The sequence below is a fragment of the Lissotriton vulgaris genome, chromosome 10 (genome assembly GCF_964263255.1).
Source record: "Lissotriton vulgaris chromosome 10, aLisVul1.2, whole genome shotgun sequence".
Lineage (NCBI taxonomy): Eukaryota > Metazoa > Chordata > Amphibia > Caudata > Salamandridae > Lissotriton > Lissotriton vulgaris.
This window is the reverse complement of record NC_141698.1, coordinates 966422676-966440367: the sequence shown is the minus strand read 5'-3', so window position 1 is coordinate 966440367 and position 17692 is coordinate 966422676. Positions and strand designations below refer to the sequence as shown.

Genomic DNA, 17692 nt, shown 5'->3' with positions numbered 1-17692 from the left:
TGCAAATGTGGTGTGCAAGACTTATGTTATACTTCAGCACTGGTAAAACAAATCTAACATTAATTTACACATAAAGACCTCTATATTTGAGCATTTGATGGGCTCACAGTATATATGTTGTTTACAGTACCTAGCCCTTAGGGTGTCTCTAATTGCAGAAATTTGAATAATTATTACAAAATAAGAGCATTATGCGTAAAACAAACACCACGCCCATATAACTAATTTGCATGTTTAATTGCTATACACAAATCAATTGTTGTAAATGTAACTACTGTAGTGAGCTCTAAACAGGCCTGGTTCCCATAAATAAGAACATATCGCATTATCTTCATAACCCACCGAATTGTACGTGATACCTTCTTTTTATTCAAGTTAGCCGAACTCCTGTGCTATGCTATGCTATGTAGAAACGTGTAAAACTGCAGAGGTCCTCGGTAAGGTAATGCTACAAGTGTCTATTTACCATGCACAGCCATTGGCTGTGGGGTTATCCTACACAGAAGCAGACAAAGGTTTGTCATAGAACTTTCCAATACCATTATTATATTACAGAAAGGCCATTTGGAGTTTGAGCTGTGAAAAATATGCCAAGAACAAAAGAAGTTTTATATGTGACATACTATTTATATGAGGCGCGCACAAACACACCGTTTTATTATGGAGCGCGCATTTTGTGCGCGTGTTTGTGTGTGTGCACTTTAGGCAATGAGTTTTGGAGGGAGTTGCATGTGGTCAGCGCTGCGCTCCCGAACCAGCCCCCGGCTCGGATTACACGCTATTTATAACCTCTCGGAACGGTTTCCCCCTTAGCGCAGTGCTCGGGGACCATATTCCACTGGCTTTAGCATCTCCCTCACTTGACATCCGAGCAGTGCGCGGTGTCGTGATCCCGGTGCAGGGCACAGGGCTGGAGCGGGGTGGGACGGGCCAGCGGCCTGGTTTGGACTTCCAGCACAGCGCACGTTCCCTTCAGGAGCCGAGGCCCACGCGCACGGGACATCGGGAGGAGCGCACCCCGGGCTGGATCTCTGCTGTGGGAACCGTCCTATGCCTGGAGCCTGAGAGGCGCGTGCCATGGATCACACTCTCTTCGGCTGCCTGCGCAGCCCGCACGCGGCCGCCCAGAGCCTGCACCCCTTCTCGCAGTCCCCGCTTGCCCTCCATGGCAGGTCTGACCACATGTCCTACCCCGACCTGTCCACGTCGGCCCCCTCGTGCATCATTGCTGGTTACCCTAACGACGAGGCAATGTTCGGCAGCCAGCACCACCGCGGCCATCACCATCACCACCACCACCAGCACCATCAGCACCAGCCCATCCAGTCCAACTGGCACATTCCTCAGATGGCGTCTCCGCATGCGGCCGCCAGGCACAGCATCTGCCTCCAGCAGGATTCGGGACTCCCCGAGCTGAGCAACAGCTCCCCCGTCCTGTGCTCCAGCTCCCCCAGCATGGGCTCCAGCACCCCCACCGGAGCGGCCTGCGTGCCGGGGGACTACAGCAGGCAGGCGCTCTCCCCGGCGGACACGGAGAAGAGGGCGGGCAAGAGGAAGAGTGACAGCTCAGGTAAGACACCGCTGGCGCGGGCGCGCCGTCACCCCTCACGTCACTCCTGCCACCTGCGGCGGAGCGTTTAAACATTAGCACCTGCGTCAGGGCGTTGGAGCGCCGTCGCCGGCTGCGGGACCTTTAACGCTGTCACTTGTGGCGGGAGGTTTAACGCTAACTTTATAGGAACGCATCTTAGGTTAAACGTGTTCAGGTGTGAACATTTCACCCGTTCAGAGTCTCGTTTGTTTTTTCGAATAGGGGTTTTATAATTGGGTTTTATATAAACTCCAGAGTCCTCGCCCGATCACTTAAACATTAAAGTTCCAGTATTTTACGCCAGGACTTAAACCCGTAAACTTGTTGTGTTAAAAAATAAAAAGTAGTTTACAGAAATATCACTGCACAACTATTCTGTTTTCCGGCGGCAGAATGTGAAGAATTTGCTTCATTTTAGCACTGTCCAGGAGCACAGTTACAGTAATGTAAATTATATGATGTCTACTTTTCGGTAAAAAATGTTTACCCTTTTTTCAGAGAGGTGTCAGAGAACTTTACATTTTAACATTTCCAGTGATTTCAACAGAACACGTGTATATTTTAATTTCTGTAATACTGTCAGTCACTCATTTGAGTGGTCCTGTGTTTGGGCCTATGTGGCATCGCTCCTAGTGAAATCGAACAGGCTGTATCTGAATGTATTCAAGTTCGAGTTAAGGCCTTGGCAAAGAGGGCTCTTGCCCAGGGCCGACACCTTCCAAGCGTAACCCCGAGGAAGTGAACTTTCACTTTGCATCACCCCTGCTCATTTTTACAGTCCACCTTCTTTTCTCGGTGCTCTCTGCCTCCATCTAACTAAGCCCCCTTTGCCCAGTGTCAGCTTAAGAATTTTTGCCTCCCCCACCTCACCAGAAAGATATAGGTTAATTGTTTTATGTGGGACCCAGTTTCTGAAGGATTGGTTGTCATCATGCTGGCACGAATTAGCAGAAAATGGGTAATAAAATCCAAAATTGTTCCAAACAAGGAGCTCACAAATATGTTTTGCCTGCAGCCCCAAAATCCGACATTGAATTATTGGGTGCAATAAAAATCGAATTATTAGTTTGAACAGCACACACATTTTGTTGCTTACCTCATCAAAGTCACAATCTCCACCCAATTATTTTCAGCAGGTTTAACCTGCCAAAATGTATCTGGGGAGACTGTGGGAGGGAAGTGTTAGAAGCCAACTTAGATTCTGGTAGTTACAGCGCATACCAGAATTATGTGGGCCACTCGGAAGGAGGGCCTAAACCGTGTGGCTGCCAACCTTAGCCCTTGTTATAAATTCAGGCTGAATTCCGACCACACAGGAATCGGAATTACACAACTTGCAGTTTCCCTTGATAATTTCCTTCAGGTCGAAACTATAGGGCAGGCGGTGAAAAAGCCTGGATAAAAGCCAAAAAATGCCATATTGTGTGAGAAAAAAACAATTGTACACCATATGCCTCACTTTCAGGTGAAACCCTTGGATAGGAGGAATTTATCACACTTATAACTAACTCTCCCTGCGCCCCATTCTGATCGACTTGTATTGAGGGTTTTTTTGTACACCAGTGCGCATCTGCCTGTTAATGCGTGTCCCTGCGGCAAGTAAAATGCACCTGTAGTGAGTGGTATGAGAATGCGCTCACTGTAACTTCCACTGAAGTCAGGCTCCATTTCCGAAAAGTGAATTTGAGAACTCGGGGCAATACAGTAACGTGCACTGGACGTCGCCAAAGCATGTAGGCTTCGACACATTTGGAAAATGTGGCAAAGTGTTATGTACTCACAAGAGCTTATTACCCCTGACGAGGCGCTGTACAGATTTCCATTGTAGTCAATTACATTTAAGTCAGTTATACTTTCACCCCCTTTGCAGCGCGGAACTCACCAACGCACTTCTCATATTATAATATTATATCCGGGAATGCGCGCAAATGTCTTTGCACGCACTCTCGGGGATGCACCGGGCCTGCCAGGGCCGAAGTCGCGGTGCTCTCTGCGTTCAGGTGAGGACGTGGACTCAGCGTGCACATCCGTTCGATGACGGCGGCGGTGGACAGCAGAGCTGCAATGCACTTCATGACATTGTTTGCCCTCTAATAAATATTTACCATTCACAACAAAAAGTAATGGTAGCTATTAGAATATTTAAACAAAAACGCACCTCTTGGTTTCATGGAGTGAAAGAAGACATTCCAGTCATGGCGCTGCAATGCGACTTCAGACGGGAGTTGATCTAGCAAACCAGGGCTACTTTATTCTGTATAATACACACACAATAAAGACACCAGGAGCGATCACCACAATTTAGGCTAAGGCTTCGCTCTATTGATATGAAATCAGAGGGAGATTCGGTTCTTTCAATGACCCTCATGCCTGGACCCGAGATGCAAAATATTAATTTACGAAATTTGTAGTGATTCCCAAGCCCTGGATTTTTTTAGGCGGGATTTCTCAGTGCACAGCAATGACTAGCAATTAAGTGGTGACGTACATTTCAATAATTGCTGAATTTACGTAAGACATTTCCCACAAGGAGTGGCATCTCGGCTTTACCGGGAGTATTTCTATCACCCTGCTCTCTGGTACTCCTTTCACCTACCTCAGAAAGATAACAGGCTGCGTACAAGCACCCGAATACAGGCTTCTGCTGTGAGGGCATCAACCCGCACAGTGATCTGACCAGCTCATTGGACGGTCGTGTATTTTATTCATTGCTCTGTCAGGTCCACATCGTGGGAAACACGGCCCTGCTGTGCTGACGTATGACGTGCTGGCTAGCACGGCAGGTGCTGTACCTGTGCTTTACGCACGCACTGACGTGCCCCTGTGTTCTCATTAGTGACATCACATATCATCTATATTGAAGAGGAGAGGACTATTACTAATCAACACCGCGGCGTATGTCGGCTAAAGAAAGGACTAGCAAGGTTTGTGGGCAATTATCATTAATATTTCTAAATCGTAATAATACATGCACCGCTGTAACAATACCAGTACAGAACGATCATTATTAGTATTATGACTCTAGCTATTATTAATAGTAGCAGCATTAGTATTAATAGTAGAATTATATTCACCTTCATCATCCACTGCACCAACTACACATACACTCTCATGAATAGTATCGGTATTAGTTTTAGTAGGAAAACTATTCTACTACTTCCCGTCATCATCGTTATTATTATTATTATTATTATTATTATTATTATTATTATTATTATTATTATTATTATCATTAATATAAATATACTTATTATCATTATTATCAGCATCAGTATTATAATAATTATCATAATTACAATTATGATTAACAACAACAATACTAATGACGATGATGATGATGATAATAATACGAACACAAATAATAATAACGCATGATTACTATTATTATTATTAGTATTATTATTGTCCCTATTGTCATCATCATATCCTTAAATATTATCATTATTATTAGTATCATCATTATTGCTGTTATTATCATTATCACTATTGTTATTCCTATTATTATTATCATCATCATCATCATCATCATCATTATTGCTAATATTATCATTATCACTATTGTTATTATTATTAATAGGATTATCATCATAATCATTATCACTATTATTATTATTATCACTGTTATTATTATTAATAATATTATTATTATGATGATCCTCAATATTACTTCCGAGTAAATACAGACTTCCCACTTAGCTCGGGTGTTCGGCACCTAGACTGCCCCTTCCTTGTTTTTCTCTCGGTTCCCTCCCCATGCCCCCTTCATTGATATGGCAGCCCCTGCATTGATTCTTGCTGTGTATCAGAGATCTCCCCGCCCGTGATTGCCTTGCCCAGCTGCCTTTAGTTCCAAGATATGGATGAGTAAGTCGCTTGCTACAATATTATCCACTGCCCTGCACATATTGATGAGTCGTGTTGTGAGGCTCCAGGCTGGAAGGACAATCGCTGGCAGAGTTCGTCATGTGCTCCTCTGTTTGAAACGCATCCCTCCGAGCACTAAAGCGCCAATACATAGGACAGCAAGGCCTAAAGAGGGGATAATATCACACACTGAACCCTACATCAGCACTGCCCCTTGCTCTTTATCGCACTCCTAGAGCATGCATTACACCTATCACTTCAAACATAAACATCCAATTACGTGGCCAATAGTCTTTTTAATAGTTTAGGGTTGAGATAGTTTTCTAAAATACACTATCAAGGGCTCACTGCTCCAGGATACAGGGAAGCGGCACGAGGGCGGCAGAAAAGGGTGGATCCTGTTTTTTTCTAATTTGTAATGTCCCAGAGGCACTGGCCTCCTGTTATAGGAAAAGCTTCACCAAAGAGTGGATTGTTAAACTACATGTGAAGGATATCACAAAGAATAACTTGAAAGAAAAGAATACATTCTGCTCTGACATTTGTACATAGTTCAGGATTCGGATCAAGATTCCTAAAATGAGTCTGTCCCTGGTGAATTGACTCCTGATGCGCGCTGAGACAGCCACCCAGTCCCTATATGAACCACTGTCTATGGGAGTGCCTTGGCAGCATCACAGCTCGTCTCAATGTCAGAAATTAATCTAGAAAAATGTGTGTTTTCAGCATGGAAAGATGAAGACACTGTATTTGAGGCTGTCAATGCAAGCTAAACCTGAACTGAGAGACCATACACTGACTTTTACACTGAGAGAGTAGAGCCGGATCCCTCCTCCTCCCAGTGAGAGAGGCAGAGCAGCATCCTCCTTGGACCAGACACCGCCATACATTTCGTCTTTGAGAAATAACCATGAGGTCGTGTCCCGGCATCCCGCCCACAGCACCCCTGTATGAAGACAGTGTTGATGTCCTGGAGGCAGGGACATAGCTTGGTCAGTATGATGGGGGGGTTGAGCTTCAGATTCCCCAACAATCACACTGGGACATCTTGTTAAAACACATTATATGAGTAGCCAGACATGAGAGGGCCATAAGTTGCAGGGGAAAGACAGAGGAGTGCGGATTGTTCAGGGTACTTAAAACTCAATATTTTTCAAACTAAAAAACATTTTAAGGCCTTTCAATACACAGACAAGAGAGAGTGATCGTGCTGATGGTCACCCAGATGAAAATATTTATTTCTCGTGCTGATTGTCAGCCTAAATCTATTTCAGAACACTACGTAAAAGGCATGCGTTAGAATGAGGGAGGGCTTTAGAGCTGCTCTATGATATTGTGACATTCATAATATGATATTGATCAATGTTATCTATTTGGGGGGCATTGTTTTAATTCTGGTTTTTGGTGGCGGTGGGAAGGCGCTGAGCATATGTTGAGTATCAGAGGTATAGGGAAAAGGCTGTGAGGTTGGAACTTGACCGTTCATTGTTACTACTGTGTAACCACATCTCAAACATGTTCTATACATTACACAACACGACTGATTTATTTATTATAACGTTATATAATGGTCAATGTTTGAATTGAAAATGCTCATTGAAGAAGACCGGTATCATTGCCCACAGATGACCAGTGAATGGACAATGTCAATTGCTTTTAATTGTACATTTTCCTAGACATCAAGTGTGGACAATGTAAACATCAAACTATATACAAATGGGCAACATTTACAATGGCAAAGTGGTGCAGCTTGAGATTTGTCATCAGTTAATGTTAGGTCAGCTTTCAGCCAGTCCTCAAGTAACTTTGTAACATAATACTCAACAGAGTTTTTGAAGTTATTTTCGTCAATACAAATGCCATGGCCAATTGAGATAGTTTCATTCTGAACATTTATACAGTATTATTTCGATGATGGAAATTAAAAAATCCAATTACAATTTACAATGTAATTTTAGAGACCATGAAATGGTCTTATTTTTTATTTTACTCCTGCAACAAGAATGACGAGTGAGTTAAGAACATTCATCAACACAAGTTGACCCAGTCCAGTAAATTCCTGACTGCTTCAGAAGAACACTGTCGGAATAGCCTTCAGGGCACTTTGGCAGTGCCCGAAGTGTGGGCGGTAAGAGCAGTGTAAGGGCTGTTTTTTGACTGTTTGTGGGTCTTTTTTATGGTATAAATTTCTGTTTTTCCCAGTGATTTCCCTGATATTACCACAAAGACTGTCTGCAGCAAGCACATACGCATGCAGTCTTCCATACCTTGCAAAACAAATATACAACGTGTCTTTAGAAGGTCAAAACTGCCCTTATTTGTAAATGGCGGCCATGGTTTTAGCAGGGCTGGACTGGCCATAGCGGGCATTTCCCCAGTGGGCCGTAGGGGTGGGGGTTGGTTTTGTGCCCATCGGGGTCGGTTTTGCAGTAATTCAGCAATATCGGACCCCTGTAACAAAAGCAGGAGTGGTGCTTCTTGCTAGCACCCTGTGCCGCCTCCTGCTCCCAGGGCTGGTTGAGCAGAAATCTGCCAGGGCTGGTTGCTGTTCCCAGTCAAGGCTTGGCTTTTAGCTATCCGATGCAGTAATGGGGGCCAGTTTTACTTTGGCTGTGGCGGGTACATTTCTGTCACATTCCAACCCTGCTGAAGGGTAAAAAAGAATAATCAAAATATGGGTGTTCGCATACAGTGCATCAACATCCGTACTGATGTACCAAGCGGGACAAACAATAAATTATAATAATAATAAAATAAATGAAATAGCATCAATGTTAACAATGAGCACAAGGCACATAATGCTAGACAGGATCCTCCAGAAGTAAAACCCAATTTTGGAAGACTTGGTACAGCCTCGATTGATGTCAATTACAAAAGCAAACCTTAGTATACTCACCTCCTCAATTTTCCAATTTATGGAGAACCTAAACAAGACAGGTCACCCTATGTCACAATTATATAAACTCCTCCGTCCAACTAAATCAAAACTCAACGGTAAAAACACAAGCTACTGGGAAACCCAGACAGGCAGAAATCTCACAGAACAGGAAACGGCTACCATGTGGTCTTCCCCCACGCAAAACATGATATCACCAGTACTCGCTCAAACAAAATTCTGGTTGCTGCACCGAGCACACTGGACTCCAGCACGACTAGCGAAACTAGACCTAAGAGAGAATAGCCAATGTTGGAACTGCAATAACGATACAGGGGACTTAGCACATCTAATCTTCCAATGCAGCAAGGTCAAACATTTTTGGGATAAAGTGTTCAACTTCACCAACCAGACACTAGGCTGCACCCTCAAAAAAGAGTTCTGCACTCTAACAACAGCACACCTTAACACCGATATTAACTCTCAACAAGACAGAAACCTTCTTGACTTCCTCCTAACGAGTGCCACAAACATAGTGCTAGCCAAATTGAAAGACACCTCCAGGGCCACCTTCAAAGGGTGGCTAAATAGGATTACTTTGTTAAGTGGAGCTGATAACATAGCACTAAGATACACACCGTGGAAGAAACCCAATAGAGAGATGTGGTCACCACTAGGCAGCTTCCTGGATCCGTTCAAACCACCACAGACAACATAAACAGCGATAATCAAGCACAGTGCTGCACACCGATCCACAACCAACAGCCAACCACCACATGTTATATGTTCATGTTATATGTTTAGAACCAAGCACAGGGCTAAGAGTGCAGGTCAGCTGGAACGCTGTCACGAAAATGAATAGCCTAGCAGGACATGTAACCATCCACCCAACAGCTACAATCTAAATGCTCATGACGTACTTTATGTTCCATAAAAGAATAAGCGATGTGCTCTATTTGCCACAAATTTACATGTTTTTATCTGTATGTATCATGTCATGAAAAATACAATAAAAATATATTAAAAAATAAATTTAAAAAAACTGAATTAGTTTGTAAAAGGCTTGCTTGACCCACACAAGCCTCCATGGGAACATATTGAGTTACTTGACCAGAATAAACAAGCATTGCCATCCAGCTAACCATCATTGAGTTAGGTTTGCCCCTTTTATCCAAGTTTTGAGTTGTTTCATACGGTAATGCAGATAGTTTGCTCTTTTCAACTCAAAACGTAGTACTATTTACACACAGTGTTTACACTAACTTGTTTCAAGATGCTGCCCATCTGTTTTCCACAGAATTGTCAAATTTCCCCACTCTAATCATCTCAACGCTTTGTTAAGAACAGCAAAAAAGAGTCATTTTCTTTCAGGGAACAGTCTTTACACTTGGTAAAGCTTGTGTATTACTAAAGATGTACTTTACAAGGAGGCACATATGAAACCCAGTATAATGGAAAGCAATCTATCGCAAGTATCAAACAAACACAACATTTCTCAATATCTCGTTTATGGTCTATCAAATGGATGCTTGTCATTAGCCTTTTCAGCTTTCCAAATTCCCGTAGGGTAGAAAGGGTTGCATTTGTCACTGAGAGATACGTTTTTTGCATAATGAAAAAAACAATATCCAGAAAGAAAAAACACACTTAACAGAAAAAGATTGATGGCTAGGCTGGTGGTATGGAGTATAATGTTAAATCACATTGTAAACAGTCATTAGAGATGATCATAAAACGAGTTACAGCTGTATTCGAAGTACTTTCAAACATTTGGATGCCCCTCAGTGCCGCAAAAAATGCTGGAAGGGTGTGGAGCAAACCTGACAACGAAGCATGCCACCTCGTTTGGTAGTTGAAGGTTTGCGTCCATTTTTTATTATTTCTCACCTATTGATCAAAAGGTATCCATAGAACACTTTGTGAATTCACTTCACGTCCGTGTCTAGGTTGTCTATTTTAGTTCGATAGCTCAAGCAGAGAGCGTCTAGGCCCAGCACATCTTATATGTGCGATAAAGTTCTATACTGATGCCTTAATGTTCGTCTTTCATATTTTTGCAATTGTCTGCATCTTCCCACCTATGATTATTGGTCTATATCTTTTTTTTAAAAGAATTAATATTCCTCGTATTTGTTTGTTTTTATTGGTCAGCATTAAACTGTTGAGAATTACAACTATAAATATTAAGAAATATTCATGTCTCATGATGATCCATCATAATCACACAATTGAGCTCATCAACGCAGCAGTCATGCTTTTTATCTTCTGTTCTTCACTCCCTTTCTGGTGGAACATGTAGCTCAGTCCTCAGACTATTTGGCTTCTCTATCTCCTCTATGTCTATTTTTGCTTTTATCCCCCAGTTTGGCATTCATTTTCAATATTGATAACACTCAGACATATTTCTCTTTCTTGTTCTTTACTAGATAGTATTTCTCAACTTTCAAAATGTTGCTCTTGTCTCCAGCTTTGGATGTACTAACAAAAGTTTCACTCCAGAACATTGACCTTCTTGTTTTCTGCACCCAAATCCTCCCGTCCTTCATCTCACGGCTCCATCATTTCCTTTCTTTCACAACCGACCATGAACTTCATGGCATCTTTGACCCATCCACTAGGACTAATACTAACTCATGCTCCATAGTCAGTGCTCAATATCTATAAACGTTTTTTCCTTCATGAGCATACTTCTTATTAGCCATGCCTTGACTGTTGTTGATTAGTTTATTATGTCTCCCCCCACAATCCTTTCAGAATGGTGCTTCCGTCTGTTTGTTTATTAAATTCCTTGCTGAACAATTCCCCCCTGCCGCTTGGTTCGCTCCTTATCTATTTCTACTTTAAGGCCTGCTTTAGCTGTCTTCATTTTAAGTATACTCAAGATAAGGCCATTCCATAACTTTCCGCTCTTGACCACTACCCCCTAACAAATTGAGGCCGTAAGGTATTTTACCCCTTTAGTCTATTTACATATAAACCATGGAACATTCATCTCTTTGGCCTCCTCCCAAGTCTATCCATCTTCCAGCCCATAAAATTAGCTACAATAACTTATCTCACTTTTTTTTACCTTAAAGATCTTTTTGAAATTATTATTTTATGTAATGCTTTGGTAGAAGAGATATGTAACATCCACAAGTAAACAAAGATATTTCATGCTTCAAGGAATCAGTTTTCCGTCACTCAACTTTGGTCACAGGATTTAAGATCAGTCAATATTAATGCTTCATCTGATGTGCAAAAACTGTCCTTTTACTTATTACTCAGAGCATCAGGTTCCTGAGTCAAGATATTTCTAAAAGGTTTCATTTGCATCAGACAGCTTCTTTCTACATACATGTTTACATTTCTTATGTTCAGTGTGCTAAAAACCTGTTTTGATGAGGGAACCTCACACTTCTTATTAACAAGACCACAGTTTTATTTCTGCTGCAATAGATTAATGTTTTCTGCCTATCGTTTATTTGCACGAAACTGCTTTTTACTACCATTTTAGGTATTGTAAGGGTCCACTGCTTTATTTAATTTTATTTTGTGGCAATCAGAGCTGTTTTTCCAATGCAAAAATATATATTAGAAGTTTGCACAGAAGAAATGAACCACTCGTACCACCAAAAATAGAAGTGAAGTAAAATATTACATTTTTAGAGACGGCAACATGGTGCTAATTGGCAGTTCATACTGTTATGTTTTTTACATTTCTAACTTAACATTTTTTGGTTGATGTAATATTTTGACTTATTTGATGTAATTTTGTATCCGCTTTTATGGATGTTTATATACTTCCGAAAAAGTTTTATGATGATGATGATGGCAGCTCATTGCAAATTAACACCACCAGTTCCTTTTAAAAAACACATGGTAAACATAAAAGGCCTCCAACACAATTATTTCCCTTTCAAACCAATGCTTCTCAGATATTTGCAACCACTCCTCTTCATACTTCGTTTCAAATTAGCCTGACAGTCACATTTTGAATGCCAACCTTTCCAAGCTTATTGAAATTATGCAAATGTTGCGAACTTAAGCTTATTAGTCTAAGGGCAAAATCACTAATCAAAACAACTGCAATATAATTAACTGTTGACTGGCTATCTATATTTGTGGTCTTTGTTGTTTATGTTTCAGCATTTTTGTGATTATTTGTGCAAGAATGCAGTAGGTTATACAATATAGCTTAAATGTATAATTCATAGTATAAAGGGGTAAAGTGCCTTCATGGGAATTCGTTTGAATAATGTTTGTTGATTTTAAATTGATTTACAAGGATGATTTCATAATCCCTATGTGTAATTAATACACCACATACGCTATTTTGAGTGACTTTAGCCAAGTCTTTAACATATAAACAACATATAAACAACAAACACAAGGGTGTATTTTAAAAAAAATAGAATTTATCAAAAAAAATTTAAGTGGTAAATAATGTCATATACAGATGAAAACAATTCAAATAACAATTAGGCCTGCAGGTACATAGAAAAATAAAAATGGTAAGTGACACAGCAGAACCTAAAGAAACAACTATCCCAGGACAAAATTAATAAGACAATAAAGGGATAAGATGAATGTCGACGTTTCGGTCTCCTAAAGAATACTTTTCAAGACCATCCTCAGGACTGATGTCAATTGCGTGCTGTATAGGACCAAATGTAATCTCAGTCAAAATGCTGCAAGTTTAGAGATGAAAGATAAGGGGTCGACCACGGAGTTGTATTACCAAGAATACTGGATATGCTCCTATTTATTTTTTAGCAGCGCCACTTAAGTGTGTTGAAAGGTAGTGATCACGATTTTCTTAAGCGATGACCAAATCGGAAAGTGCTTTAAATGAAGGTGAGTTGGCCACAAAATGGTAGTGAGGGTAGTCTAAACACCGAGCATTAATGAAGAAATAGTCTTCAACCTTCATAGAGTTGATTACGAGGCTTAATCTAAACGGTCCACAGAGTCAGTATGGACATCTGTTACTACTGCATCTAGTCGAGCAAGTTCTCTAGTATCACGAGATGGATCGAACTGAAAGCGTCAGGCAGCAATGCAAAGGCAAAGGTTTGCATTGCTGCCTGACGCTTTCAGTTCGATCCACCTTGTGATACTAGAGAACTTGCTCCGACTAGATGCAGTAGTAACAGATGTCCATACTGACTCGGTGGACCGTTTAGATTAACCCTTTCCATGCTCATGACGAGCTGAGCTCGTCATGAGGCACAGTGGAGCTGTGCTGATGACGAGCTGAGCTCGTCATGAAATCATGTAAATCTGAATTCTTCAGCACCGGAGGGGAAAATGGGCAGCAGCGATGTGGTTAAGCCTCGTAATCAACTCTATGAAGGTTGAAGACTATTTCTTCATTAATGCTCGGTGTTTAGACTACCCTCACTACCATTTTGTGGCCAACTCACCTTCATTTAAAGCACTTTCCGATTTGGTCATCGCTTAAGAAAATCGTGATCACTACCTTTCAACACACTTAAGTGGCGCTGCTAAAAAATAAATAGGAGCATATCCAGTATTCTTGGTAATACAACTCCGTGGTCGACCCCCTTATCTTTCATCTCTAAACTTGCAGCATTTTGACTGAGATTACATTTGGTCCTATACAGCACGCAATTGACATCAGTCCTGAGGATGGTCTTGAAAAGTATTCTTTAGGAGACCGAAACGTCGACATTCATCTTATCCCTTTATTGTCTTATTAATTTTGTCCTGGGATAGTTGTTTCTTTAGGTTCTGCTGTGTCACTTACCAATTTTATTTTTCTATGTACCTGCAGGCCTAATTGTTATTTGAATTGTTTTCATCTGTATATGACATTATTTACCACTTACATTTTTTTTGATAAATTCTATTTTTTTTAAATACACCCTTGTGTTTGTTGTTTATATGTTGTTTATATGTTAAAGACTTGGCTAAAGTCACTCAAAATACCGTATGTGGTGTATTAATTACACATAGGGATTATTAAATCATCCTTGTAAATCAATTTAAAATCAACAAACATTATTCAAACGAATTCCCTTGAAGGCACTTTACCCCTTTATCTAATTACCCAAGCCCTCAAGGGTATTTTGGGTCGCTCACTGTTTCTTGATAATTCATAGTATGACAGATCCAGCAGAAGAGAAGATCTGAGTACCACATTGAAGTGATGTAACATTCATATTAAATGGTTCAAGTTATTGAAATCTCATGTGGTTTCAGGTGAACCAACATTGACACCCAGATAAGTATTTGTTGCAAAGATGCACACAATTGTTTTAAAGGAGCTGAGCTGAAAAATGAATCGAGTTCACTAGAGGATCTAAGAGATGTAGGATGGAAGTTGATGCAATCCAGTAGGGAGAAGAGGATAGTTACTAAGTTTGTTTTCTGAAGATAGACACTGAAATCAACATTGCTGCTTTCTAAGATCTGCATAAACTGTAATTTGTTTCTGTTATCTATTACAAGACCCACCCCACAAGGAAGGCAGGGCCTTTTTCACAAATTGGCTTGAATTCATGCCATGACAAGCAATATTTTCCGACGCAAGCTACATTTCTCTACTTCGCTCCGAAGACCCAAAAAGGCTGAAATATGCCTCAGATTGCTTTCACTTCCCTATAATCGACATATGCCTACTAGACTTTTCTTTGTGGGGCAGGACTAAGACTGATTTGTATATGGCTGATCACTATCTGTCGTGGCAAACCGAGAAAAAATTGATGGAATGGAATTCAGCCTACAGTAATTATAAGTGGCTGAGGTTAATTCAAGCAGCTGCCCATCACTTTTTGGTCTTTAGTGATTCTTATTAATTCTCACAATATAGATTGAGCTGACTAAGGGGGCTATATTACCTTATGTGCAACCAGTTTTCGAATACTTCAGAAATGTGGTGAGTGCAATAGCCGGAGTCACCACTGGCCCCATTAATTAATAAGCAGTTTATAGAAAACTATAAGACCCTGGTTTATTCTGAACTGTTCCTGACAGAGGTAGCGTTGCAACAGTACTTCATCACCCCTTGGGGGCACTTCATTGATTAGAACAAAGGATATAAGAGGTTGTACCAGCACACAGGCGTGCACTAGTCTTACCAGAGGTGGCGTCATGTTTGGTGAAAGGACAACCATTACCAGCCTGTGGGGCTTAGACTACATTCCCAAAGTGATACACAGCGGCGTACCATATCCCAATGGGAGTGTCTACGCACAGAGCCCTGTGAATGGTCACGCTGAATGAACGCTCTTTGTGGAACACATGTGGACTGAAGAAGGCATTGTGATTTCCTAAAAGACCAGTTTTATGGGTGTATATATATTGTAATGGACTAAATCCTGGAGGAACGCTGTCATGCAGTTGACTTAAGACCTGTGTTGTAATTCGGCTCTAAAACTAAAGTCAAAAGCATGCTGGAGCCCTAGTGTCACTTTTTATTTGGGTATTCATTATCTATTTATAATCTATCCATCCAGAAAACATAAACATCATGTACAGCAATATTTCTGTATACAATGAGATACAATACAAGTTAGAACAATACACATTTCCCAAATCAACGCATAAGACAATAAGTTCTTGTTTAGCAGCAGTTTTACATTAGTGCACTTTATGAAATAGGATGAAGGTACGCAAGTACACTGCATAAAGATGCCGTTTTCCAAACATCGAATATAACGAGTACTGTGTCAGATGCTCCTACTGTAGAAATGCTCTCTGAGAAAAGAACAGCTACAACAGTCAGGGGCGCAGATATTTAAATAATAGATATGCGTGGGATAATAGTTCAAGAACTAAACCCAGAAAGGACAGCATATTGCCACCGCAACTTCACACCGAGCAGATTGGTGTGTATTCTTTTAGGATGTTCCGAAATCCTCGGATAATGGCAGCTTTTTGCCTATAGTAGCGTCCGTTTCATAAAGATTAGTATTTTTATATGTTCCGACCATCCCACAGCAGCTGAGTAATCAGCACGGTAAATAACCGCCACTTTTGCTGTGTCGAAATTGAACCGCCGACCTTATGTTCTGTAGACTTCATTATTAATCTTGTAAATAAACAACGGCTTTCATTGGATAGTGTTTTAATCTCTAAAGGTAAAGTCGTTTATTATTCTTTAATTCAACATTTACATATTTATTCGTGCGTTATTTTGATATCCAGTGATCTCTGGAAATACCTTTTAATTAACGTGACATCGTGAATGTTTTATGGTAGTGTTAGTTGCTAAGTCTTTTAAATTAGAAAAATAAAACAGAAAGCAGCCAATGTGGTATTTATATTAAGGGGGCGGACTTGTTACATTTTCAAAGTAGCCCTTGTTTCTTAATGGGAATACCTAGGGCCTCATTTATGAGGCCTTGCGTCAGTTTTGCGCTGCTGATGCGTTCAGGGCCGCACTGGGAACCGAAACCGGCCCTGGCAAAGTGCTCGGCCGGCCTTCCCCTCCTCCCCCGGGGGTGGATTGGGGTGTGACCGTGGTCTTTGCCAGGGCCGGTTTTCGGCCGATTTTGTTACAGGGCCGTTTTTGCAGCTATGCTGCAAAAAACGGCCCTGTAACAAAAACGGCCCCCTGGGGCCCAAAACCGGCCCCCACACATGCGGCCGACCGGGGGATTGCCCGGTGCCCGCAACGGCCAGTCCGGGCCTGGATGCGTTGTGACGCATCGGCAGCGTAAAACATGCGCCTTGTTGCGCCATATTTAAAAAGTGACGCATCGCTGTTTTCACGCAGCGATGCGTCACTTTTCATAAATGAGGCCCCTAATCTTTTAAGAGAACAACTGAAAAGGAAATAGTTGCGCACAGGATGGGGGTTGGGGGGGTGGAGGGGAGGGGGCATAATACAGTTTCCTAGCTCTGCAGGTGGTAGATTGTAATGGTGTTTATTTGACCCCAAAATGAAGCTAAAAAAGTACTATAGTGCATTAGCTTTTTTCGACCAAAAACAGTTTCCATATCTAGTCAAGACAAAGGTGGTTACGGTCAAAACAATTGTTTTGCGCGCGTGTGGATTTTCCATGCACAGTTGAATAAATGGATACACATGTGCAGACCCTCTTGACAAGTAGTGTGTATGCAAGGCTGTAAGATGTTTCTATTAGTGACCGAAGGGTCGCATACATCTCAGGTACTCGACTAGTCACAGTTAGACGTGTTTCCGATTTTACATGGTTTACGCACTTCAGTAGCTGTCCCCATAAGCAGCAGTGTTTGATCATAAATACAGTTTTACAGTCCCTCACTCGTACACGTAAAGAACCTTTTCCTCGTCCCTTTAAAACTGAATGGACTTTGGTGATCTTCTTTCTCTTGAACTAACCAGAAAGAGGCGAAAAGCTTCAATTCTAATGTGGAAAGCCACATGGTAACAA

At 41.3% G+C, this 17692-nt stretch overlaps 1 protein-coding gene across 1 annotated transcript in view; it reads left to right on the top strand.

Annotated features, from left to right (window-relative positions):
• The first annotated feature begins 939 nt into the window (after nucleotides 1-939).
• MEOX2 (mesenchyme homeobox 2) overlaps nucleotides 940-17692 on the top strand; it is a 227743-nt gene continuing 210990 nt past the window's right edge. Inside the window, exon 1 of the mRNA XM_086940004.1 lies at nucleotides 940-1570. Coding sequence (XP_086796130.1) covers nucleotides 1078-1570 — 493 coding nt within the window. The 5' untranslated portion in view covers nucleotides 940-1077. The remainder of the gene's footprint in view (nucleotides 1571-17692) is intronic.